The sequence below is a fragment of the Musa acuminata genome, chromosome BXJ1-5, assembly GCF_036884655.1.
Source record: "Musa acuminata AAA Group cultivar baxijiao chromosome BXJ1-5, Cavendish_Baxijiao_AAA, whole genome shotgun sequence".
NCBI lineage: Eukaryota > Viridiplantae > Streptophyta > Magnoliopsida > Zingiberales > Musaceae > Musa > Musa acuminata.
Window position 1 is genome coordinate 29,860,436 of NC_088331.1, and position 24,565 is coordinate 29,885,000.

General features: G+C 41.3%; 3 protein-coding genes across 7 annotated transcripts; all 3 read left to right on the plus strand.

The window, feature by feature from the left end:
• Positions 1-12,216: 12,216 nt before the first annotated feature.
• LOC135583988 (uncharacterized) lies at positions 12,217-15,437 on the plus strand. 3 transcript variants are annotated; one of them, XM_065183572.1, is made up of 4 exons: positions 12,228-12,293; positions 12,366-12,479; positions 13,293-13,504; positions 13,612-15,437. In XM_065183572.1, exon 4 carries the CDS (start codon positions 13,666-13,668, stop codon positions 14,788-14,790), a length of 1,125 nt encoding a protein of 374 aa, XP_065039644.1. In that variant the 5' UTR covers positions 12,228-12,293; positions 12,366-12,479; positions 13,293-13,504; positions 13,612-13,665; the 3' UTR covers positions 14,791-15,437. The 3 variants fall into 3 exon arrangements, with proteins under 3 accessions (XP_065039640.1, XP_065039644.1, XP_065039639.1); XM_065183568.1 differs by lacking the exon at positions 12,366-12,479 and having other exon boundaries at positions 12,217-12,293; XM_065183567.1 differs by having other exon boundaries at positions 12,366-13,504.
• A 1,245-nt stretch (positions 15,438-16,682) lies between these two features.
• LOC135674104 (uncharacterized) lies at positions 16,683-20,579 on the plus strand. Of its 3 annotated transcripts, none has more exons than XM_065183573.1 (8): positions 16,683-16,913; positions 17,279-17,453; positions 17,737-17,799; positions 18,125-18,191; positions 18,293-18,396; positions 18,821-18,865; positions 19,054-19,503; positions 20,113-20,579. In XM_065183573.1, the coding sequence occupies exons 2-8, from the start codon at positions 17,316-17,318 to the stop codon at positions 20,281-20,283; spliced, it is 1,038 nt and encodes a 345-aa protein (XP_065039645.1). In that variant the 5' UTR covers positions 16,683-16,913; positions 17,279-17,315; the 3' UTR covers positions 20,284-20,579. The 3 variants fall into 3 exon arrangements, with proteins under 3 accessions (XP_065039645.1, XP_065039647.1, XP_065039646.1); XM_065183575.1 differs by having other exon boundaries at positions 18,296-18,396; XM_065183574.1 differs by having other exon boundaries at positions 17,285-17,453.
• A 1,149-nt stretch (positions 20,580-21,728) lies between these two features.
• LOC135675047 (two-component system protein A-like) lies at positions 21,729-22,971 on the plus strand. The gene is made up of 4 exons (XM_065185307.1): positions 21,729-22,311; positions 22,397-22,543; positions 22,635-22,754; positions 22,824-22,971. The coding sequence occupies exons 1-4, from the start codon at positions 21,862-21,864 to the stop codon at positions 22,881-22,883; spliced, it is 777 nt and encodes a 258-aa protein (XP_065041379.1). The 5' UTR covers positions 21,729-21,861; the 3' UTR covers positions 22,884-22,971.
• The last annotated feature ends 1,594 nt before the right edge of the window (positions 22,972-24,565 follow it).

The following is a 24,565-nucleotide window of genomic DNA, read 5'->3' on the forward strand; positions in this document are numbered from 1 at the left end:
AGTGGATCGTCGCAAAATCCAGGAGTTTGCCGGAAGTCCGCAGAAGCATCACCGAGGGTTCATCGGATGATCGACGGAAGTTCGCCGGAAACTCGCCGAAAGAAGCGATTGACGTACCGAAGCAAAGCTGCAGAAATTGTCTTAGATTTAATCGTAGTTAGCACGTTGATTAAGTTAGAAATGGGAGGTGATCCCATTAGCTTAATCCTGGGGCAATTGGGCCCCTGAAGAACTCAGATTGGGTCGAATGGTTCAACCCATTCGGACCCAAGTTGCTGTGGGCAGTGCAACCGCCCCAGCCAAGAGGTGCAACCGCCCAGGCTATGTCTCCCAGCGAGACTGGGCGGTGCAACAGCCCCAGCCAAGAGGTGCAACCGCCCAGGGCTCAGTCTCCAAGCGAGACTGGGCGGTGCAACCTCCTCTGTCAAGAGGTAGCACCGCCAGAGCTCAAGTTTCGAGCTCTGCCAAGAGGTGCAACCACCGAGCTCGGTCTTCGAGCTCTGGCAGAGAGGTGCAACCTCTTGACAGAGGAGGTTGCACCGCCCAGTCTCGCTTGGAGACTGAGCCCTGGGCGGTTGCACCTCTTGGCTGGGGCGGTTGCACCTCTTGGCTTCATCGGTGGAGGAAGCCAAAAGTTAAGTATGTTGATGACATGACATGTGATGCATAAGTTTATGCATATGTTCATGTTGACGTGTTGCAAGCATTCATGATGAATATTGCAATGACTTGAATTCAGTTTGAATTCAAGGTTCTATCAATATGGCATATTGATAGGGGGAGTTTGTTTAAACTCCGGGAGTTAAGTTTAACTCCGTCATCAAGTGGTTGTCATCATCAAAAAGGGGGAGATTGTTGAATCTCGTATTTTGATGATGAAACTACTTGATATATGTTTTTGATTTAATCTGCATTTTGAGTGACGCAGGATGCTTCGATCAGGATGAGACAATTAAAGCAGGAAAATCATGTTGTGCCGAAGGAACTTGTCAGAAGATTGGACGTTGGGCCGGTGGATCGGTCAACGTATCGACAGAAGGCTTCGGGCCGTGGGCTCGGGCATCGGGCCAAGAAGAGCGGGTATTGTGCCAAGGATATCGGAGTTGCGGAGTCAACTGGCCGATTGGGCAATAGGCTGCAGAAGAGGACGATGCGTCGAAGAATCGGACGAAGCGTCGAGGGACCAATGACATGTCGGACAACTTGGTTAATTGCTTAGGATTAATTGTCTCGATCGAAGTTTTGTTTTGTTGTGCAGGATTAACTACGATAAAAGTCAGACAAGCAGCAAGAGTTGCGCCGGAGTCAAGATCATGATCACATTGGGAGTTCGAGAGTTCGACGGAAGTTCGGACGGTCGTCGGAGGTTCTGCGAGAACAGATCCGAGAAGTCCGGAAGCTTGCCAAGCGAAGCTCGTGGGAACTCGCCAAGTGGATCGTCGCAAAATCTAGGAGTTTGCCGGAAGTCCGCAGAAGCATCACCGAGGGTTCATCGGATGATCGACGGAAGTTCGCCGGAAACTCGCCGGAAGAAGCGATTGACGTACCGAAGCAAAGCTGCAGAAATTGTCTTAGATTTAATCGTAGTTAGCACATTGATTAAGTTAGAAATGGGAGGTGATCCCATTAGCTTAATCCTAGGGCAATTGGGCCCTTGAAGAACTCAGATTGGGTCGAATGGTTCAACCCATTCGGACCCAAGTTGCTGTGGGCGGTGCAACTGCCCCAGCCAAGAGGTGCAACCGCCCAGGGCTCAGTCTCCAAGCGAGACTGGGCGGTGCAACCTCCTCTATCAAGAGGTAGCATCGCCAGAGCTCAAGTTTCGAGCTCTGCCAAGAGGTGCAACCATCGAGCTCGGTCTTCGAGCTCTGGCAAAGAGGTGCAACCTCTCTGGACAGGAGATGCATCGCCTGAGCTCGGTCTTCGAGCTCTGGCAGAGAGGTGCAACCACCTCTGGCAGAGAGGTGCAACCTCTCTGGTCAGGAGATGCACCGCCTGAGCTCGGTCTTCGAGCTCTGGCAGAAAGGTGCAACCACCCCTGACAGAGAGGTGCATCCGCCTGAGCTCAGTCTTCGAGCTTTGCCAGGCGGTGCAACCTCTCCAATCAAGAGGTGCAACCGCCTGATCCCGGAATTCCGGGATTTGATCGTTTTGAGCTCCAAATTTGAACTGGGTTAGGGCCTATAAATACCCCACCCGTTCAGCACAGAAAGGATACAGATCCACTCCGAATTCTTGATCTTTTCTGTGATTCTAAGAGCTCAAAATTGTGTAAAGTCCAAAAGTTCTCCTCTTTCTGTTCTTCAAAGGCTTGAGTTGTAAAGAGAGGAGAGAAAGGATCTGTAAAGGTTGTCTCCTGAGCCTGTCAAAAGGAGAGAAACTGTAAAAGGGCAGTTGGCCTTCGCCTATTGAAGGAAGGCCTCTAGTTGACGTCGGCAACCTCATCGGTGGAGGAAGCCAAAAGTGGAGTAGGTCAAGACTGACCGAACCACTCTAAATCTTTGGTTTGCGTTTATTTTTTAGTACTTTATCATTACTGCAAACCTCCTACATAGCTACTGCCCTTTGCGCTTTTACGATTGATTCTCTAAGTTCGGATCTTTCCGAATCTGCATTGAGACGTAAATCGGTGTTTTCGTACGATCTTTACATCGCAGTTTACGCTTACGCTTTGATTCCATTCATAACTACGAACTGCTTTCTGCACACTCACAAAAAGATTTTCAAAGTTCAGTTTCTGCGTTTAGACGTAAAACTGCGTTTAGACGCAAAACTGTGTTTAGACGTAAAACCACGTTTAGACGCAAAACTGCGTTCAGACGCAAAACTGCGTTCAGACGCAAAACTGCGTTCAAACGTAAAACTGCGTTTAGACGTAAACTGCTCTTAGACGCAATCTATGCTTAGACGCAAACTGCGCTTAAATACAAACTGTGAATCAGCTTTTGCATCATAATAGATTTTATTGAACGAACGCACCTTTCGGTTTTAAATTGCTGTAAGATTTCCGCTGCACTAATTCACCCCCCCCTCTTAGTGCTCTAGATCCTAACAGCTGCTCAAAGGCTGCAGAAAAGATTCATCTATTGCTTATGAAAAGAGAAGGAATACATGGCTATTTATAGGGCTTCTAAACCCTAACTCCTAATAGGACTCCTACTTAAGACTCTTACTTCTAACCAACTCCTAATATGACTCCTAATCAAGACTCTTATTCCCTTACAACTCATAATTCTTCTCTAAGAAAATACCTCCTACATGAATGCCCCTCTCAATTAGGACTCTCATAGCTATAGTCCTAACAGAATGTCCCTCTCAATTAGGACTCTCCTAGCTAGAGTCCTAACAGTTTTACATGAATGTCCCTCTCAATTAGGACTCTCCAAGCTAGAGTCCTAACAGACCCACCCTCTTCAAATCAGCCTTGTCCTCGAGGCTGATGATTCATGAATTCTGGGAATTTGATCTTCAAGTCGTCATAGTTCTCCCAAGTGGCATCTTCTATTGGTAGGTTCGCCCATTGTATTAGAACTTCATTAGTGGGTCGTCATCGTCGAGTCACGATCCGTCGATCAATAATGGCACTTCGCTGGGTCTGGAGTTCTCTTTGGGTAGTCATATTTGGTGGGTGGCCTTGGGCTCTCTCCAAGCACCTATTTACAACTGTCTCACCGTCGATTTGTGGGTGATATGCCATACTCCTTTTCAATTTAGTACCCTGCATATAGAATAACTTGGTCCAAAATCTACTCGTGAAGATGCAAGTAGAATTTATCATAAGCACAATGCGTCCCTTATAGTGTAATTGTTTTGAGTCCCAATTGTAATGAGCCACGGAGCTTGATGCTTCTTCCAATTTTTTTATAATCTTACTAGTCTCTGAATCTTCCTGCCATTCCATCTTAATATCCTTAAGAAAGTTGCTGGTCGGAAGTGAAATGGTCGAAACTTCAGCTTGCTCGGGTAGCTGCGAAAGCGCATCTGCAAGAACATTCTCTTTCCCCTTTTTGTAAGTTATTTCATAATCAAATCTAAGAAGTTTTATTATCCATTTTTGCTGCTCAGGGGTTGATATCTTTCGCTCCAAAAAGTACTTGAGGCTTTTATGGTCGGTTTTAATTTGAAATCGTCGACCAATCAAGTAGAGTCTCCACCTCGTTGTTGCGCGCACAATGGCAAGCATCTCCTTATCATATGTTGACTTATTTTGATGGGAGGGAGATAATGCCTTGCTAGTGTATGTGAGTGGTTGACCATCTTGCATGAGAATGACTCCAATTCCGACTCCAGATGCGTCGGCCTCAATAATGAAGGGTCGGTTGAAATCTGGTAGTGTTAGCACCGGCGTCGTCGTCATGGCTGTCTTAAGTTTGTCGAAGGCAGCGGAGGCTCTGTCCGACCATTGGAAGACATCTTTTTTCAATAAGGAAGTAATTGGTGCACTAATCTCTCCATAGTTTTTCACGAACTTGCAGTAGTAGCCTGTTAAACCCAGAAAGTCATGTAGCAATTTTATGTTCCTCGGGGTCAGCCAGTTTTGAATTGCTCCAATTTTGAAGGGGTCTACTACCACACCTTCCTCTGATATGATATGCCCAAGATATTCCACCTTCTTTTGAAGAAAGCAAAAATTCATAGTGGTTGTTTTGTGTTCGAAAGATGGTTTTCGGTATGTCTTCTTCGCATACTCGTATTTGATGATACCCGGATCGAAGGTCCAGCTTTGTGAAGATTTGTGCTCCCTTAGCAACTCATCTACTACTAGAATAGGGTATTTATCCTTGATAGTTATGCCATTGAGAGCTCGGTAATCAACACATAATCGCCATATTCTATCCTTCTTTCGTATGAGGAGCACCGGTGAAGAGTAAGGGCTGCAACATGGCCGAATAACTCCTGTTTTGAGCATCTCATTTACAATCCTTTCTATTTCATCCTTCTGGAGATGTGAATACTGATATGGCTGAGCATTTGCTGGAGATTTGCCTGGAAGAATCATTATACAATGATCATGCCGACGGGTAAGAGGTAGGTTGCGCGGTTCGTCAAATATATCTAAAAATTCAGCAAGCAAAGGAAGTAGATTTGGATCTTCAAATTTTGTTGGCTATCCATTAGTTTGCTGCTCAAGTTGTACCAAAAAGTCGCTGCATGCTTTATGCAAAACTTTCTCCATTTGTTGTGTGCAAATCGTCGTTATGTCGCCCTCACGTTTCCCATGCAGTATCACTTGTTTCTCCTTACTGTAAAATTTTATAAATAGTTGTATAAAATTCCAAGAAATATTACCTAATGTCATCAACCATTTAATTCTAAGTATGGCCTCATGATCATCAAGAGGGAGGAGGAAGAAATCTGCAATTATCTCTTGGTCCTGCAGCAACAGTTTCACTTGCGGGCACCTATGATCACACTTCAAAATCCGTCCGTTGGCGACCGTAACGACAAACCTGCTGCAATTCTCAATAGGTAAATTCATATGGACAGCAACCTTAATGTTTAGGAAGTTATTAGTGCTGCCCGTCTCGATGAGAACAGTGATCGGTTGTTGTTTGAGAAGGCCTCCAACTTTCATCGTTTGCGGGTTTGAGTAGCCAGCTAGTGTTTGTACCGTAACTTCGGTCGGTTGTGGCTCTTCTTCTGCATCTTTTTTTTCATGTTCAAGGCTCTCTTCTAAATGTTCAATGACCTCTTCTTCTATCGGTTCAATCATAAGAAGTCCTCCTTTACTACAGCGATGCTCACGGCTCCACGGCTCGTCACAATGCCAACATAACCCCTTCGCATATCGCTCCTGAAGCTCTTCTCCTGTTAACCTCTTTGGTGCAAGGACTTGGTCGACAGTAGGAGGGGCTGAGGGCTTCAATATTACTAGTTAAGGAGCGACCCTAGTCCTCCGAGCTTCATGGTTCAATTGCTCCTCTTGATGTCGTGCGAAAGAGATGGCTGCCATAAGCGTGTACGGTTGTCGCGCTTTAACTTCTCCTCGGATCTCCGGCTTCAAGCCCTCAATGAAGGTCCTCAATAGCTGTTTTTGAGACCAATCATGATTTTGATTAGATAACCTTTCAAACCTGGTTTGGTACTCCTGAATGGTGGAGGTTTGTCGGATCTTTGCTAGTTGTTCGTCAATATTCTCGTAATCGGTTGGTCTGAAGCGGATCAGCAGTCCTTCTTTGAATTGTTGCCATAAAAGGACTCCATAAGTATGTTCAAACTGTTTAAACTATTGTATAGCATCCCCTTCAAGATGTATAGCTGCAATTTTCACCATAGATGCATCTGCGATTTTGTGGTACCGAAAATATCGCTCCGCGCGTGAGATCCAACCAATCGGGTCTCCCTCTTCCCATCTAGGGAAGTCCACTCTCATGCATGGATAGTTGGGGTCGGTCATAGAGCCTCTCCTCCCTTGGAAGTCATCTCTTCGGGCTTGATATGATTGGGCAAAGCTCTCTCCTTGATATGATTTTTTCGGGCTTAGTGGTCGGCCCAATCTGAGTTCGGTAAAGAGCGTCCGAATCTTATCCTCCATTCGCGCCTCCAAGGCTTCGAATTTAGCATTGATTGCCTCCTTAGATGCCATAGTATATGGCCCCAAATCAATGATGTTAAGATCTCTCTTTTGCTGTTGGGTTAAAGGCATGTATAGGTTGAGAGAAGTGATGGTCGAAAGTGTTGGTGGATTGGTGGATGTAGGCTACGGTTTAGGCTTGTTTTGTGGCTGTTTTGGGTGCAGTTTGAGGGAGTGGTTTAGTAGAGTTTTAGGGCTATGGATGAAAGTTTTGGATTTGTGGTAGATGGTAGCAAAGGTTTGACAGAAATCCGTGGAAGTTGCAGCAAGTATGTGCTGTCTTGTAAGAGTAGAATTGTCGTCGAAGAAACAACGGTTTCTCGACGTAATTTCCACCAAAAACTTGGGAGAATTGAGGAGGGAATTGATAGCAAAATCACAGTTTATATGACAGCAAGGATATCTAATTTAATCAAGAAAATTTCGGCAGTATAATAGCAAGGAAATTGGTGCAAGTTGCAATTGCAGAATTATCGTCGAAAAATTTCAGCGGGTTACGATGAAAATTTGCAGCAACATAAAATCGTTTTTAGAGATAAATTTCTTAATAGATCAATCTTAGATGGAAGCCAAGATGATCTATGAAGTGTATAAGAAATTTCATTCAAAAAGATTACAAATAGATGGGTTAAGGCAACGATATGCAGCTGAAATTTTCTGCAGCATAGATTTTCAAGTGCAGCAGATTGGACATAAAAGATCAGTAGTTTATATTGAGAATTTTTCGATGAAACCAAAGGGGAATCTACTGTTAGAAAGTGTTAAAGATGTCATAAAAATTTCGTAGAAATTTGGATAGAAAAAGCACAGTAGCAAGATCAAACAGATGCTATGCGGCTTGAATTCTGCAATTCAAGTGCAGCAGATTGGACATAAAAGATCAGTAGTTTATATTGAGAATTTTTTGATGAAACCAAAGGGAAACCCACTGTTAAGAAGTGTCAAAGATGTCATAAAAATTTCGTAGAAATTTGGATAGAAAAAGCACAGTAGCGAGATAAAAAAGATGGTGCTATGCGGTTGGAATTCTGCAATGTATATTTCGTCGTAGAGATGAAAACTTTGTGACGAAAAGTTTATGCAGCAATATAGGAACGATTTTTTTTTTTTTTTGGATTTTCGAATAAGGATAACTAAATTGCAGCATCAGTAAGGTAGGAAACCAGAACCTGTTGCAATTCACGGGGAGATCAAAGGATGATCCGTGATGGTGGAGATGATGACGGAATTCGGTGACGATCTTTTAAGCAATTGTGGGAATTGCTTTGGATGGTTGTAGAGGGTTGATGGATGGTTGTGGAAGGGCAGCGAGATGCCAAGAACGTTGCTCTGATACTAGGTGTTAGAACCCTTGCATATTCTAAACTTGGGGTTGATCTCTTTAGGGGATCGGCCTTCTTGGAATTCTATAGGGGTTCCTCCCTCCAAGTTGCTGCTCGAAGGCTGCAGAAAAGATTCATCTATTGCTTATGAAAAGAGAAGGAATACATGGCTATTTATAGGGCTTCTAAACCCTAACTCCTAATAGGACTCCTACTTAAGACTCTTACTTCTAACCAACTCCTAATATGACTCCTAGTCAAGACTCCTATTCCCTTACAACTCCTAATTCTTCTCTAAGAAAACACCTCCTACATGAATGCCCCTCTCAATTAGGACTCTCCTAGCTATAGTCCTAACAGAATGTCCCTCTCAATTAGGACTTTCCTAGCTAGAGTCCTAACAATTTTACATGAATGTCCCTCTCAATTAGGACTCTCCAAGCTAGAGTCCTAACAGAGATATGCAGGAAGATAGTGTAGAGTCTGATGTTGATCTACCTGCAAGACATGTTGAGCAAGAAGAAGTTGGAGAGCAACTTCCCGTAGAACCTCAAATGAGAAGATCTTTTATACAACGTCAACCTTCCAAAAAATTCTCTACAGATGAGTATGTAATGCTTACTGATGCAGGTAAACCATAGAGTTACCAGGAAGCAGTTGAAAGTGAGCAAAAAAAAGAATTGATTAGTTACTATGTAGGAAGTGGTTAGTTACTATGCAGGAAGAGATGAATGATCTTCAGAAGAACCACACTTATGATTTGGTGCTATTACCAAATTAAATGAAGGTCTTAAAGAACAAGTGGGTTTTCAGGTTAAAGACTCAAGAATATTGTTCTCAACCAAAGTACAAAGCTAGATTGGTTGTGAAAGGCTTTGGTCAAAAAAATGTATTAACTTTGAAGAGATTTTTTCTCCTGTTATTAAAATGTCTTCTATTCGTGTTGCTCTTGGTATTGCTGCTAGTCAAGACTTTGAGGTTGAGCAGTTAGATGTGAAGACAGCTTTCCTTCATGGAGATTTAGATGAGGAAATTTATATAGCGTAACCAGAAGGCTTCAAAGTCAAAGGTAAAGAGAACTTTGTCTTCAAATTGAAGAAGAGCTTGTATGGGCTAAAGCAAGCTCTAAGACAGTGGTACAAAAAGTTTGATTCATTTATGACAAAAAATAAATACAAAAGAATGGCTTCAGATCATTGTGTATATATCAAATGGTTTGGTGAGGATTTTATTATTCTCATACTTTATGTTGATGACATGCTTATTCTTGGGAAAGATATGTCTAAAATTGATAAATTGAAGAAAGAACTAAGTGAGTCTTTTGCAATGAAGGACATGGGACCAACAAAGCAAATACTAGGTATGCAGATTTTTCGTGATAGGAAAAATAAGAAAATTTAGTTGTCATAGGAGAAATACATCGAGAAGGTATTGGACAGATTCAGTATGAGCAATGCAAAACCAGTTGGTTCTCCTCTTGCAGGTCACTTCAAGTTATGCTCAAAACAGAGTCTGTCAAGTGATGAGGAGAAGGAGAAAATGCAAAAGGTTCCTTATGCTTCAGCAATTGGAAGTTTAATATATGCAATGGTATGTACGAGGCCAGACATCGCATATGCAGTTGGTGTTACTAGCAGATTTCTTACAAATCCAAGCAAAGAGCACTGGGCAGTAGTGAAGTGGATTTTTAGATATCTTAAAGGGAGCTCTAAGGTTTGATTAAGCTTTGGAGATGGACCACATGTGTTGATAGGTTACACAGATGCAGATATGACAAGAGATATAGATACGAGAAAGTCTACTTCAGGTTATGTACTTACTTTTGCAGGGGGAGCTGTGTCATGACAATCCAGGTTGCAAAGGTATATTGCTCTCTCCACCACAGAAACAGAATATATTGCTACTACAGAGGTATGCAAAGAAATATTATGAATGAAAGAATTCTTACAAGAATTAGGGCTGAAATAGGAAAATTATGTTGTACATTGTGACAGCTAGAGTGTCATCCATTTATGTAAGAACCTGATGTTTCATTCCAAGTCAAAGCATATAGATGTTAGATACCACTAGATTTGAAACATATTTGAAGAGAAGCAGTTGCAGCTTTAGAAAATTCACACAAATGACAACGGAGCAGACATGTTGACAAAAATCTTACCAAAAAAAAGACAAGAGATATGCCGACAACTAGTCAGCATGACTTCACATTGAGGAGTTATGGGGCAGCCTCCCTTATGGGCTGAAGGGAGAGGTTGTTGGGTTGACAGCCCATATTCAGCCCAATGTGGGCTTTATCAGCCCACATTTTCACCCCCTTTTAACCTAACTCTAATTAACATTAGGGGGTGTGGTGGTTGTCAAAAACTCCATAAATAGGGCAGCAACGAGGGCAGCAATATTAGAGATCTTCACAGTAGAAAAGAGGTGAAGAAAAAGGTAGAAAAATAAGAGAAAGAAATGGAAGAAAACAAGGATAACGTAGAGAGACTATTCTCAATCATCTAGTAGCATTCTCATCTCATGTTAGATCAAATCTACAATAGACTCTTCCTGTGATTACTTAAGGAGGTTTTAGATATTGTGGACAATGACGTGATCCTTGTATCCTTATGATTATTACTAGGGTTTAGAGCAAAAGATTGAGATTTGTATATTCATTATTCTCATAGTGGATCATCTCTAGTTTGCCCCGTGGTTTTTACCCTTCACATTGGAGGGGTTTTTCACGTATATTTTAGTATTCTATTTGATTGTGATTTCATTTAATTCCGCTGTATATTTTGGTTGGTTTCAGAGATAATATTTGCAGGATCATGTTCCCAAGCAACATCTGCATAACTCGAGTGGTTAAGAAGCTAATTAACGTAATTTCGTGCATTATACTTACTATCTTGTGTAAAACAAAAGAAATGAGTTACTTCAAATCTCCACCTTACAAATATTTTATTTTCTTTTACAAATATTTTTGAAGAAAAATCACTTAAGCTACTTGAGATTTTTTCACATTTAGTTTGTTAAGCAACAATAACTATTCTAAGTCTTAACATTCTTCAGGCTTAAATGGATGAGACCATTTTTCATCTTCATTAGACTAATATCTTAATTTTTTTTTTTTTTTTTTTTGGGCAAAACCACTTGAATTGTGAAGCAACAACGCATGTTGTCGCATTTAATCACTATGATCGAAAGTGTTTAACTTGAATTCGTGATTCCTTGTGAATTCAAGTTTGTCTTATCTCAATATGTGGGATGTAGATAGAGGGAGTTAAGGTTAACTCCGTCATCAATTGGTTGTTATAATAAAAAAAGAAAAGATTGTTGAATCTCGAAATTTGATAATGAAATCAATTGATAAATTAATGATCTAATCTATGTGTTGAGATAAGTGTTATAAGATTAATTATAATAATGGATAAGACATAAAATAAATATTGGGCCGGAATCAAAGATCGAACGATATGATGAAGATTTAGATAATGTATCAAGAGTTCGGAATTCAATGATTGCCTTATGCATCATCAACTTTGTCGAGACATTTTGCCTTCAAGACCAAAATTTGTATGACACCTTTATATTACCTTGACTTATATGAAGATTTAAATCATGTTAAGTTATGTTGATATATATATTTACTAGTCAACCCAGCAATGTTGACCTTTGCCGATGACCCATTCAGACGGTCACATTAGAAGCCAACCATTCAACCAAGCCCAGGCAACGAACGCCATCTATCACGGTGGCTAGGAACGTGATCACACGCCCATTTATGGCTTCGATCAATCTGTAACTTCTAATTCGATGGACCCCAGCGGAATGTGCCACAAATGCGTGGTTTGGGTCGAAACATACCCGACGCTAAGAAATGTTTTCCCCGCTCTAATGGGAGAAAACTGTCCTCTACGTGGACCCCACGTGAGCCCCACAGTTTCTTCTTCTTTAGCGGGCAGGTTCGAACACGTAAAAGAAGTATGGCTCGAGTCCGGACGCGGCAGAAAGTCGACTCCCACGTCACAAGCGCTGCTCTCTGGTGGCACTTCAGCAATTAATGCGAGACCTGGTCCTGTTAACACCTATCGTACGTCGGATCAAGATCTAACGCTGAAAACTTGGCTCTCCGCGGTTTGCTCTTTCCTCTTCGGAGGCCGCCAGAATGACCATTCCACCACTGCGCTAATACCATTTTCCACCGCCCGATCAGCATCGGAGCGATCAGATTGTGATGAGGCGCATCAAAATATTGCCGCGAAAGGGTATTTATGTAATTATATGTTCTCGTTCCGACCAAGTCTATTTTATACGTCTCCGTCTTTCACGCACGAACTCTAACCGGCGGAGGAACCGTAACCCTCTCTCAGTGTCGTCTCGACACATCGCTTCTGGAGGAATCCTCCTCCCGGGTAGTAATTCTTTTTGTGGATAGTATTACTCATTAAGATCGATTTTGATTATATTCTTTTGGTTTGATCCAGGTTTCTCTATGTTTTGTACTCGATTTTTTGGGAGTAAAAGGTGGTCTTTTTTTGTTTCTATGGGAACGGAAGACAGTCTGCCACAGCAGCTGAAGGAAATCGATGTCTTTTCTTGTAATTTATGTGCATGCGTGGGTGTGTCCGTGTTGTGACTTTGGAGCCATCGAGTTTTGGCTAATATCTTTGGTTTTATGTTGGCGTCGATTGTGGTTAAATATCGACTTGCAGGAAATTTGTTATATTTTCTCTTTAGTTCTGTTTTCTAGGTTGAATTTACTTATGTTCGTGGCTATTGGCTGGCAAATCCTTCTTTTCTGGCTTTGTTTTTTTTTTTTTTGCGATTTACATGAGAAAATCTTGCTTTTGCACAACGTGGTTAAAGCTAAGTAGTAGATTCTATTCTGAGATAATAAATAGAAAGATGTGTTTTCTAGTGTTCCTACTTGCATTTTACTTCTGGAGAATTTAATTTTTAGATGAATTTGGACTTAGGAGGTTCTGAATTGGTTACTTTCCGAAAAAAAAGAAAAAGAAGATTCTGAGGTGGTTATGCATTGGCTTATGGTTGATTTACCAGAGGTTCAACTGTTAGATTGACCAACTAGATGATCATTGTGCTGATTGAGCTCTAAATTTTTACAGATTTCCTGTGGACTTCATCTCACAACCCTAATAATCGACAAGCTTAGTGGTTTACTGAACTCCAAGTCTGCAGATTTGGTTTATTTAATGCTATTAGAACCATTCTGTTTCTTGTTTTTGTTTAGAGATCTCATCTGTATTCATGAAACAGTCTCTTTTTGTATATTTCTAGCATATAGCTTGGTTTTTCTCCCTTAAGTTTTCTAGTCTTAACAGACCTATTGGATTGATATATGATTTGAGTTTCTTCCTTTTCCTCTTAATGAATAGTCTTTATATACGCAGATAGCTTGGTGTCTGACTTTATGAAATGAGATTCAGCAATTGCTATTCTCAACAAGCGTCATCCATAATCAATCAAAAAATCAGTTGAAAAATGATTTGAGATTTAAGCAGGCAGGTGTGGTTCAAGCTCTCCAAAATGAAACTGATTTGGGAGTCAATCAGGCAGGCTTGGATCAAGCAGCTTCTAGTTTCCCAGATTCAGAAATAAAAAGGTGTTGATGTAGAGGATCAAATTAGTTTTGTTGATACATTGTCTGAGGATAGTGATTACATGTGGTTATCTTTGGATAGCTTTTTGATAAGCTCTGATGACTTGCAGGATATCTGGGAGTCTGATTGCTTGAATTGGTCTCTGAAAGGTCAGTTATCTTCAATGTCATCATTGCCTGGAAGTTCTGATGTTACTTCAGACAAGAGCAATGAAGCTTTTGTTTATAATGGGTCAAAGTCTATCCCTATAAATGAAATTTCCTTAGTTCTCGGCAGACAATTGGCCATCGAGGTAAAAGATGTGGAGGAATTAATACAAGGAGATGTTGGAAGCCAAGAAAAAGATTCTTCAGTTGCCCGTCCAGAGTGCCTTACTTCTCACTGTCCTCTACGTGATGACACATCAATCAGCAACAGTTTATGTGCATTTCCTAGTACACATGTGGATACACCATGGGATCTTGATAGAACAGACATATGGGTATCTTCATTGGATCTGGAGAGAGAAGACTCTGAGCTACTAAAGGATAGAGAAGAAGAGTTTGACATTTTTATTTCTGATTTTCCCAGCCCTTCTTTGGGTGCAATGGGACATCTGCAAATTTGGTCTTTGGGTTCTAGATCTCTAATTTCTGGTGGTCAAGAAGAAAAATTCAAAAACACTACTACGGATTCAGATGAACCTCTTTATTGGCCATTTAACCACAGCTTGTACAATGGTCTGGATTTTGAGAAATTTTTATGCCCATCACCTTGTAAGGATGCAAGGAACATTGGCATTGCAGGATTTCCTGGTTCAAAATTAACCAGGTTGAGACTCCATCAGAACAGACTACAAGTTGACAGGAAGGACAGTCAAAGAATTGGAAGAAGGATTACAATTAGTCCGAAACCAAAGGCTGTTACCGCTGAACATGAAACAAGAGATGCGGGCAACGGTGCTCAGAGGTCGGCTCTGATGTCATCAAGGTTGAGCAGATCATTCAAAACTCCTTCCTATCAGCATCCATGGAATATCTCCAAGAGAAGAGGAAGGCCTCAGTTAAAGATAAGTGTCGGGAAATATGGTGGTAGCAGCACTGAGTTGTTGAATCAACCTCTGAAGGAACTTGAATTACATGATTCAGTCTTTGAAGGGAATTCAATTGAAAAAATTGTTGGCCTGAATGAATTTGATGGCCATGAAGGCATCAATGTGGATTGCGAGGAACAGTTTATTCTTCAATCATCTCCTTATAGGGGATTAATTCCTTTGAAAACCATCGAGTGTGTCAGAGGACAGTGTTGATTACAAGGGTGCAACTTTTAGGTTCTGAGCCGTGTAAGATCGACCTTATTCTAGATGGTGTTTTCATTAAGCATGTTGAAGTTTGTGAAAACTGCATTAAATAACAGATGTATTGGTCTCCTTCACACGATTCTATGAAGCATTCTGGATAGCAACAGCCGTTCTAGTTTATTTTGCTTCAGTACATCACTGAAATTTGGAGCAACACAGTGGTGCATTGAATGTGTCGGTGATTGATCACACAAGAACAGCATTTGAGGTGATTACTCATCATTTTAAGTAATAGTTAAACAAAAGAACGGCAGTAGTCAAACTCTCAGTTAGTAAAGTCAAAAGGCAACTTTCCTGTCTGTAGCGAAGGAGTGGTGCATTAATTAGTTATTATTACATTCATAAGTCCACAGTCTAATAGTGTAATCTGCTTCCCATGTCTCTTACCACCATTGAGCATGAGTTTGATGCTTGTTTTGAAAGAAAAGCATCATCTGAAACAATAGTGATTTCTAAGTCGATATGGCTTTTCTCAGATGAGCAGTGTCTATGTGGCCCTGTTGTGCTCTAGTGAGGTGTGCAAGTCTCTCGACCGGCATCGTAGATGTATTTTACAAACATTTTAATCTCTGGAGTTATACATTACTTTATATGAATTTAGATGTACAATATGTGTATGTTATTGCGATTCATCCTTGATGGTTAAGCTAATTTTTTACCCTTAAAACTCCATGCAAAAGGAGAATTGGTGGTTGAATACAGATAATGCACATAACTATAAGCTGCTTGGCATTAGATATTTTCATCTGAACATAGGAAAACTTGATATCATGTTCCCTGTTGCTTTGAGAAAACTCATTTCTAGGTCAATTTGAATCCTTGAAAGTTGCAAACACTTGATATCATGTTCCCAAGACTTGCTTGTGTGGAGAGAAATGTTGGTCTGACACAGTGAAGGTGCACAACCGATCCACAACTCACTCATTGGCTTGAAGCTGCCAGTGACCAACCAAAACATGATGCATTATAGAAATTCTCAATGTTTTAGAAATTTCAATCCAACTCTGGTTATAGACTCTGGACAATTCCGAACAAGAACAGCATACATATATGAATCAACTCAGAACATGTCTGACTAATGAATGTTGATCCAATGTACATACTAAATTGATAATACAGCATTGGTTGTGATGGGAAGCTGAACTCCTCCTAGTGGCAGAGCCTTGTTTCGCACCGTGGTTACACCCTTGTCTCTGACCCATTCATCATTCTTCACAGAGTGTGTGCTGTGATGTGATATCGGTTGCTATGAGTTTGATCATGCACAGCTTAGAACCATGTATGGGGTGATTCGCTTTATCTATCGCAGGAAGGCAAAATCTTAGCACAAACTTTTCAGTTTTTACTTCAAAAGAGAATAGAAACTTCTTCCGTTCTTTGTCTTCTCTTTATAAAATCCTTAAAACTTTCACGATAAATTCTTCCTCTTATCCCTTCCAATGGAGATATGATCCATTTTCAAATTTGATCCAGTGATCCCACCCAGACTTAAGTTCCAAGGCAAAGTCTGGCCTTGAAATTATTCAGGATGGATGTTGACCATGGAACCACGACTTTGGTGTATGAAAGCGGACATTGTGAGCAGGTGGGGACAAATAAACTAATTTTTGTCTTTTGCCCCACCGAGCAGGAGTTATTTTCAACCACACAATCGTCAATATGACTGACCCTATGGACGGACTGATATGTCCAATGACTCAAACCCAAACGCATGTCCCATATATTATACAAGTCAGAAAAAGAGATATATATATATATATATATATATATATATATATATATATATATATATATATATATATATATATATATAATTTGATGTAAGGGGGCCATATTCGAAATCACAAGGGACGGGATTTTCTCGGAACATTAGAAACCCTTCCCACGCGGTTTCCGGCTCGGATGGCTGCGATTCCGGACGTTACGCTCTTCTGACTAGGGTTTAGGATTCTTCGTCGAAGCTGTTGCCATTACTTGGTCGCGTCTCGGGGTTTAATCGATGGCCCCAAAGAGTTTGGATTCCCGACTTCCCTCCCCGGGATCGCGACTCTTCTGACGTCTTCTTCTTCGAGGTGCCGTTTTCGACTCCTCTTGCTCCTTTATTGATTTGGCTTTTCTGGATTCTAGTTCGGTTGCTTTCGTCGTGGGAGTTCGAAAGATCGTACCTTTGTCTTGGAAGATGACTTTTGTGTGTGAAAGATGGGATTTTTCTGGGAAATTGTTTGTTTAGGCACTAGGGTTTTTTATCCTGTGATTCGAATCAAAATTCTTTTTGAGCTTGTTTTTGATACTTCAACGTATCGAAGCATGCGTTTATTTCAGATAAAACCCTGGAATCTGATGCGTCACATCATGTGTATGTGAAATTGAAGGTTTCATAAGTGTATTGGTTTTTGCGAATATGATCATCTTCCGCTTCTGATGTGTTTGCTGACAGTGGCAGAGCTCTTACTAGACTTTGAGAGACGGGACAGATGAGGGCACCGTCGCTTCTTGTTCAATGCTGGCTGGGGTTGATGCCCCATGACAAGGACAGTCATGCTGGTGTTTCCATAGCATCTGAAAGGGATTTGCATCTTCCCTCACCGGCTGTCGAGATTGTTCCTTCCAAGGTACGTCTTCCAACTTTTGAGCTCATATCTTTACCTGTTTGGGTGCTAAGCCTTGTTTATGTTTGAAAAAATCACTCAAGTTATTACGTGCATCTGTAGTGTCAAGTGCTTCAGTTGCTGCGATGGACCATTAGTTTTTTGGTTTTCTTATACCAAAGAATCGCAATTTGGAAAATTTGCTGCTGTGGATACGAAGAGATTATGTCTAAATGATTTGATTGACTAGCTCATATTTTGTTCTTGTGACCACCAAGTGCTCTTTTCTTCTTTGGCTGTTTTACAGAATGCTCACCCATACAAGTATGCTGGAGAAAATGTTGACCTGCAAGGTCTCAAAATTTTTAAGGTACCAAGTTACTTAGCGCACGCCTGCGCGCACACACATACATACATATACATATGTACATGTGAACATGTATGAACATATGTATATGCATATAGATATGTATGTATATACATATCTATTTATATATACATATGTACATATACATATACATATGTATATGTCTATAGATATGTGTATATATGCATATCTATTTATATATTCATATGTACATATATATATATATGTATATACATATATATATATATATGTATATACATATACATATATGTATCTACATTTTCCTTTTTCAACTTATCTATGTCTATTTTTATTATTTGATTCCCAGGGAAGGGTTAGCATGGCTGACATAATCGGGTTTTCAAATTCAGAGATGCTGTCATCCAAGTTTGATGGTGAGCATATATGAGATAAGAATTTCTTCAATGGTTGGTCATGTAAATTGGGTTGCTTTGTAGAAAAGAAGTTTACCTTTTTGGTTTACTTTCTCAACTAGTAGGATCATTGAAATCTTGGGAGAGTTCAGCTGATCTATTAAGTGCTCTTAAGCTTGAGATTCGTGATGGGCAGCTGAGTTTTAGGGGAAAAAGGATTCTTGAGGTACCTACATTCTCAAAGCCCTTTCCTTTTTATTTTCCGTTTGTCAGTTCTTACACTATATTTCTTTTCTTTCCACTCTTGGCATGTGTGGACTTAGTTGGATTAATAGGTCATAGCATATTGTATTCAGTTGAATCTGATTAATGCTAAACTTATGATGGAACTTTGCTTAATGGTGTTAAGCTTCTTCATCTGTCACTGCCTCCTTCTTGCTTGCCACTTCTTTTGAATGTTTTCCTCTTTCCAATTATATCTGTCTGTATTTCTGTCTTCAGGTGTAATTTCTTCTTGCTGTAAAAAAAATTCTATCATAAGATATACATTGTTGACTTTTCTCTGTAGATAGAAAATGTATGATGTTTGATTTTTTTTTTGTGCAGATGAAACAATATATTTGTTTTAATTTGTTTGATAATTGCTGCAGCTTGGTTGCGGTTATGGTCTAGCTGGGACTTTTGCTTGTCTGAAGGTATTCATTTGTCTTTGTTTGCAAAAAGCTCCATTTCTTAGTGGGGATATTCAAATTCAACATGAACTCATTGAATAATTTTTATTTTGCTTAATTTTAACAGTACGTAAATTGTCACCATTGATCCAAAACCATATCATTTTTCATCGTGTGGTTCTTGCTTAATTTTCCATGCAATTTTGTTCTAGGGTGCTTCCACAGTTCATTTCCATGATCTGAATGCAGAAACAATTAGATGCACAACCATGCCCAATGTCCTTGCAAATCTTGAGCAGGCTTGGGATAAGCAGAGTCACCAACCAGAGAGTCCCTTCACTCCATCTCGGCAGCAGTCTGCTTCTGATGTCCATTTTTATGCTGGAGACTGGGAGGAGCTTTGTACTGTCCTATCTGTGGTGAGGATGGATGCTAGCCTCAGCTTCTCCGAGGATGATTTTATGGATGGATGTAGCAGTCACGATGGAAGTATTATTGCTCATGAAACTTGTTCGAGGCAGTCGAGGAAGCTCTCTGGAAGCCGTGCCTGGGAAAGGGCCAGCGACGGAGACGCCGGAGATGGTGGCTATGATGTCATTTTGATTACTGAAATTCCGCACTCAATGAATTCTCTGAGGAAGCTATATGACCTGATATCAAAGGTTAGCTGGATTTTTATTCTCTATATTCTTTAAATTACTCATTGATATTTTTTATATTTGCCCAACAAAATATTTATTGATATTGTATACAAATAAGATTGATGGTAAACCATTATGATGAAGAACCTCATAAACTTGCCAGTCTTCCCTAGTTAATCTCTTATTTGAAATTTGTTAACAGCTTTTAAACCTTGCTTTCACTACTCTGTTAGATCTTGATCTTTCTGCTTTATGAAGAAGGTCGCAAATGTGTTCCCCAGGACCATTCTATGTCAATGCTGACTCAATTAAAGGCCTGACTTCTCAAACTTAATATGTAGATCTTCTTTGACCGCATTCTATATTGTGAGTGTGAAAGTTATTTTTCCATTTTTTTATCCGATTATATGGGTGTTCTGTTATTGTTGTTATATTGTGTAAGAGCAGTAGTCAAACCAATACGGACCATGGAATGACAACCATTACCAGTTTAAGTCTTCACTTGAAAGATGGCTTTGAAGAATCTCTCAGTTGGCCTAGCTTCAGAGATTACCACATATACTTGCCTTTTGCTTGGATACTATGGCCGAGAATTGACAACCAAATCTGATTGGATTCTTTATGATGCAGTGTCTACGGCCACCATATGGAGTTATGTATTTGGCTGTGAAGAAGAACTTTGTAGGTTCGAGTGGTGGAGCACGGCAGCTAAGGGCCATGGTGGACGAGGAGGGTGTTTATGGTGTCCACATGGTTACAGAATTGGTGGATCGGGAGATATGGAAATTCTTTTTCAAGTGAGCGTGCTCGAGAAGATAAAGATCTTGTTCTTCATAGTAAGGTATCCTTTGTTTGGCACCGCCTGTCACTTATGTACATCGAACTGAGTGAATTCTTCTTTTGCTTCTTCACCAAAATAAAGGTCCAAAAGTATGGGACCTGAGCTTGGAGTGCTGCTATTTTGTAGATGGTACGTAGTATACAGTGATTTTTTTGTCATTCAAGTTCAGTATTTGTATGCAAGACTTCTTTTCTGTATTGTCTGATGAAATCTACTGTCGAATCAGTCCAACGTAACTACGCCATTCATCTTCGTATGTAATGTCTTTCATGATGAGCCGTTCATATCAACATTGCAGTTGTTTTCATCAATGATCAGAACATAGATTTTTTTCCGCTATTCATCTATTCCCTGTCATGATTCCCTCGGGCCAAATCTCTGTTTGCATCATGCATTCTCCGACCAGCATCACAATTTTGGTGTTGTTTGGGAGGCAATGAGGCACCCATCTACTTTTCCAGTATAAAGTTACTAAGTCGTGATTATATCTTTGTGTTTGCATTCCAATTAGTCTCGCATTAGATGATGCTTATGTTGATTTATGTGGTCAAAGTCTCCTGTTAATTATCCAATCTACAGTGCCAATAAAGTTGTTATTATTTTTATTTTACTTGCGCATTATCTTTCAAGCAAGGAAAGACCACTTCTACCGAATTAGGATCAATCAGAACCCTTCCCCTTCCATTCTAAAACTTCCCTACTTTTGGAGAGAGAGAGAGAGAGAGTCTGTCTTGTGTTCTTCCCACACCTCTCCAACATCCATAGATAAGCTATTCTAAAAAGTCTTTCAGTGGAGTGGGCATTCTCCTGTGCATAATTTGTGCCATCACCTCATCAAATGCGTTTATTCCCATTCAAGTTTTAAGCTTGTATTGAACTTTGTATTTCGTTAAATAAAAATTAATAATCATTAGAAGAAAGAAAAAAGATTAGAAAAACTGGTCAACGGTGTGAGGCCACGGTCAGAATCAACGTCCGCCTGATCGCCGGCTCACTGTCCTCCGCGGTCTCGTTTTCAGGGTGGGGAGGACGTCAAAAGGACCTCCGACGGCATCGTCCGTGCGGCCGCGGCAGGATCCGACCCGGATTCGCCGCCGCCGCGAAATCTTTTCCTTTCGCCGCCACACAAAGATCCCCTCTCCCCGTACGGACGTCTGATGACTCGTCCGCACGAAGCCTCGTGCGCCCTCCTCTCCCCTTACGTGAACAGTGAGGATATCCTGCTCGGGATATGGCGCGGGGGATTTGACGTTGCCGTGTTCCTCGGGGTCCAACTCCCCAATCCTTTCTTCTTCTACCACTAAATTTTAGCTTTGCTTCCCGTTCGAGAATGATATCAGGCCATGAACGCAGGCGTCGAAGTATGCATGACTGCAGACGAAGAGAAGCAGCAGCACATGGATGCTTCAACTCCTTTGCCTCATTGTCGCGAGAGCAGTAGGAGAAGCAACCCCGGTGTTCCCAATCTCTCCACTTACGGGAGCAGTTGCTCCTTTGTTGGGCTTATTTTGCTTATACCCTTCCCTCATTTTCCTTGCATGGCATGTCAGTGGGCGCCAGACTCCGCTCCGAGAAGCCGCCGGGCCCCGCCCCGTGGAAGCATCAGCACTGCCAGCGTGCGGCTGGGAAGCGGCCCCGGGTGTCTCCCCCACCACCGCCGGGGTCACGCGGTGGAGCCACGTCGCTCCCTGGTGAGAACATTAATGGAGTGGGAGGAGGGCCATTGCCATATCCGGCATTTGACACACTGTTCTTGCTGCCGCGTGGGAGGTATCGCAGGTGTACGGCCACGGATACGCTTCAGGGAGCCGGCGTCGACGACAAGCAAGAAACAGGATATAATGGGCGTCTTCCTCCTCTGGCCACGGACGCCATTCCCGCTGCATCCTCCTCCGCTGCCGTCCTCCTGCTTCTGCTACATGGCGATGGTGGCCGGCGGCAGCCAGCGTCGGAGAGTGCTGCTCGTGGAAGATAACGAAGTCAACCGGGTACGACCTCCCCTCCCTTTCTTCTTCGTAGATGAGTGTCGCTTGGATCGATGCGTTTGTGACGGGTCACGCCGTGCCGCCGCAGGTGGTGGTGAGAAGGCTGACGAGGGAGATGGGCATGGGACTGGAGGAAGCAGAGAATGGCAGAGTGGCAGTGGAACTCATCAGGCAGGGAAGAGCCTACGATCTCATCCTCATGGACAAGGAGATGCCTGTCGTGGATGGTCACGAGGTAAGTTCCTCCTCGCCATGCTGCAACATTTGGATCTCTCGTTCCTGTCGTCCTCTGTATTCATGCATGCATCCCACTCTGCCTGCAACAGGCCACCAGGCAGCTCCGATCACTGGGAGTGACGACTCCCATCGTAGCGCTCTCCGGGAACACCCTGCAGTCCGACAGGGACTCCTTCCTCGAAGCTGGTGCCGACCATTTCGAAGCCAAGGTACATAGCTCAACAACAACATCATCATCATCATCATCACAGATCTCTGATGGTGTCTTCTGCTTGCAGCCGCTTTCCAGAGGTCAATTCATGAAGATACTGACCAAGTACGGCCTTCACCAGCTTTAGTAGCTCGTCTCTAGCTCTCATGAAGCCATTGCCCACTGCCAGGGGCTCATTTTGAGGCTTCTCTCGTCAATAATTACATCTAGTTTTTGCTTTTGTCCTCTTTTCAGTTAGACACAAAAAAAAAAAAAACAAAAATAATTAATCGGATTCAAGTCGATGCAATTAATTCGAAGTCAGAGATGAAGTATGTTGTTTTTTGCCGCGGTAGCTTAACAAACACAAGTCGTAGCATATGATAGTTGCTGTTCATTAAATATTATCAACAATTTAAGCTGTATATACATACTCTTTTGTTTGTCGCTCGAGATTTGCGAAACAAAATTATCGGCTATTCTAATTTAGTGGAGTGATCGGATGGCTGTCAGTAGGAAGGAAAACACATGACCCCAAATTCTCCACTAGTTTTGGTATTGGTTTAATGATTTGGACGGCAAAAACCCTGGGTACCACAAGTGGGTCCCGATGTGGGTACCACTTGACTTCCAACTGGGAGACGGGTCTCGGTGGGTCCATAACATTGGTTCGCCAATTTCCGATCGGTTGTTTCGAAGAGAAAACAATAATATTATGCATTAGTTTCTCGAAAGTCTATGGAAGGATAATTTTAAAGATATTACGCACAAGATTTGTAAGCTCCAATGGGATCGTTTTACTTCTTCTTTCCTTGTTTAGCCAACCAATTAATTAATGGTTAGTGGGATAATTCATTTCGTATGAGTGCAAATCGTATTATTAGAACTCGGACGTCTCTTTATGGATTTAGATATAAGATCTATCAAGTATGTAAAATGATATGTTAATCGCCAGAATGCGTTGACATGGATGGAGCCATTTACTTTAATGTTAGTGAACAAAGAAAATAAATTAAATAAGGTGTTACAGTAAATAAAATTAAGAGAAAAATTAGAACAAAAACTGATCCTTGTTTCGGATTGATTTCACGAGCAATGTCGCACCATTTCTGCACACGGTTTATGTTAGTAAAGCTGCAGCAGAAGAAGGTGAAGCCCGGAGTGGAGTGGTTAGGTTTGCATCGTAACAACAGTGGATGGATCCTCACGGTCGTCGAGAGAAGGTTTTTCTTGAATCATTAATGTTTGTTATTTGATCTACCACAGTTCCATTCGGTTTTAACCAAAAATGAATCTGGCAAGTACCCTATCAATACCGACGCTCTTTAGCACTCTCCATCGTCAACTCATGCTCAGAGAAAGAAGAAGAAGAAGAAGAAGAAGAAGAAGAAGAAAAGGAGGGCGGGTATTAAAGAGTAATTTTTAAATATTAATTTTTTTTTTAAAAATGATGTTGTAAATAGTAAAGAAGGGTTATAAATAGTAATCTTTAAATAATAAAAAAATAAAAAGCTAAACAATCAAATACCCCTTCAAATGACACATCTAGAATTTTGGTATATATATATATATATATATATATAATATACTGCTGCAATGCATTTTCTTCTTATGATTGATGCAGTTCCGTATCACTGTCCAGCATGCATGTGAGCTAGATTTTGGCCTAACGTTAGGCTTTTTCCACTTTCTTCCCTAACCTTTGGCTTCATTCCTTGAAACACGAAAGGGAATTGAGCCTCCATGACTTTGGCAAGTTGTTGTCAAATGCTGTTCGGCATGGACCGAGTAACAAGTCTTTGATGGCTTTGCCCTGTGCAGCATTGACCT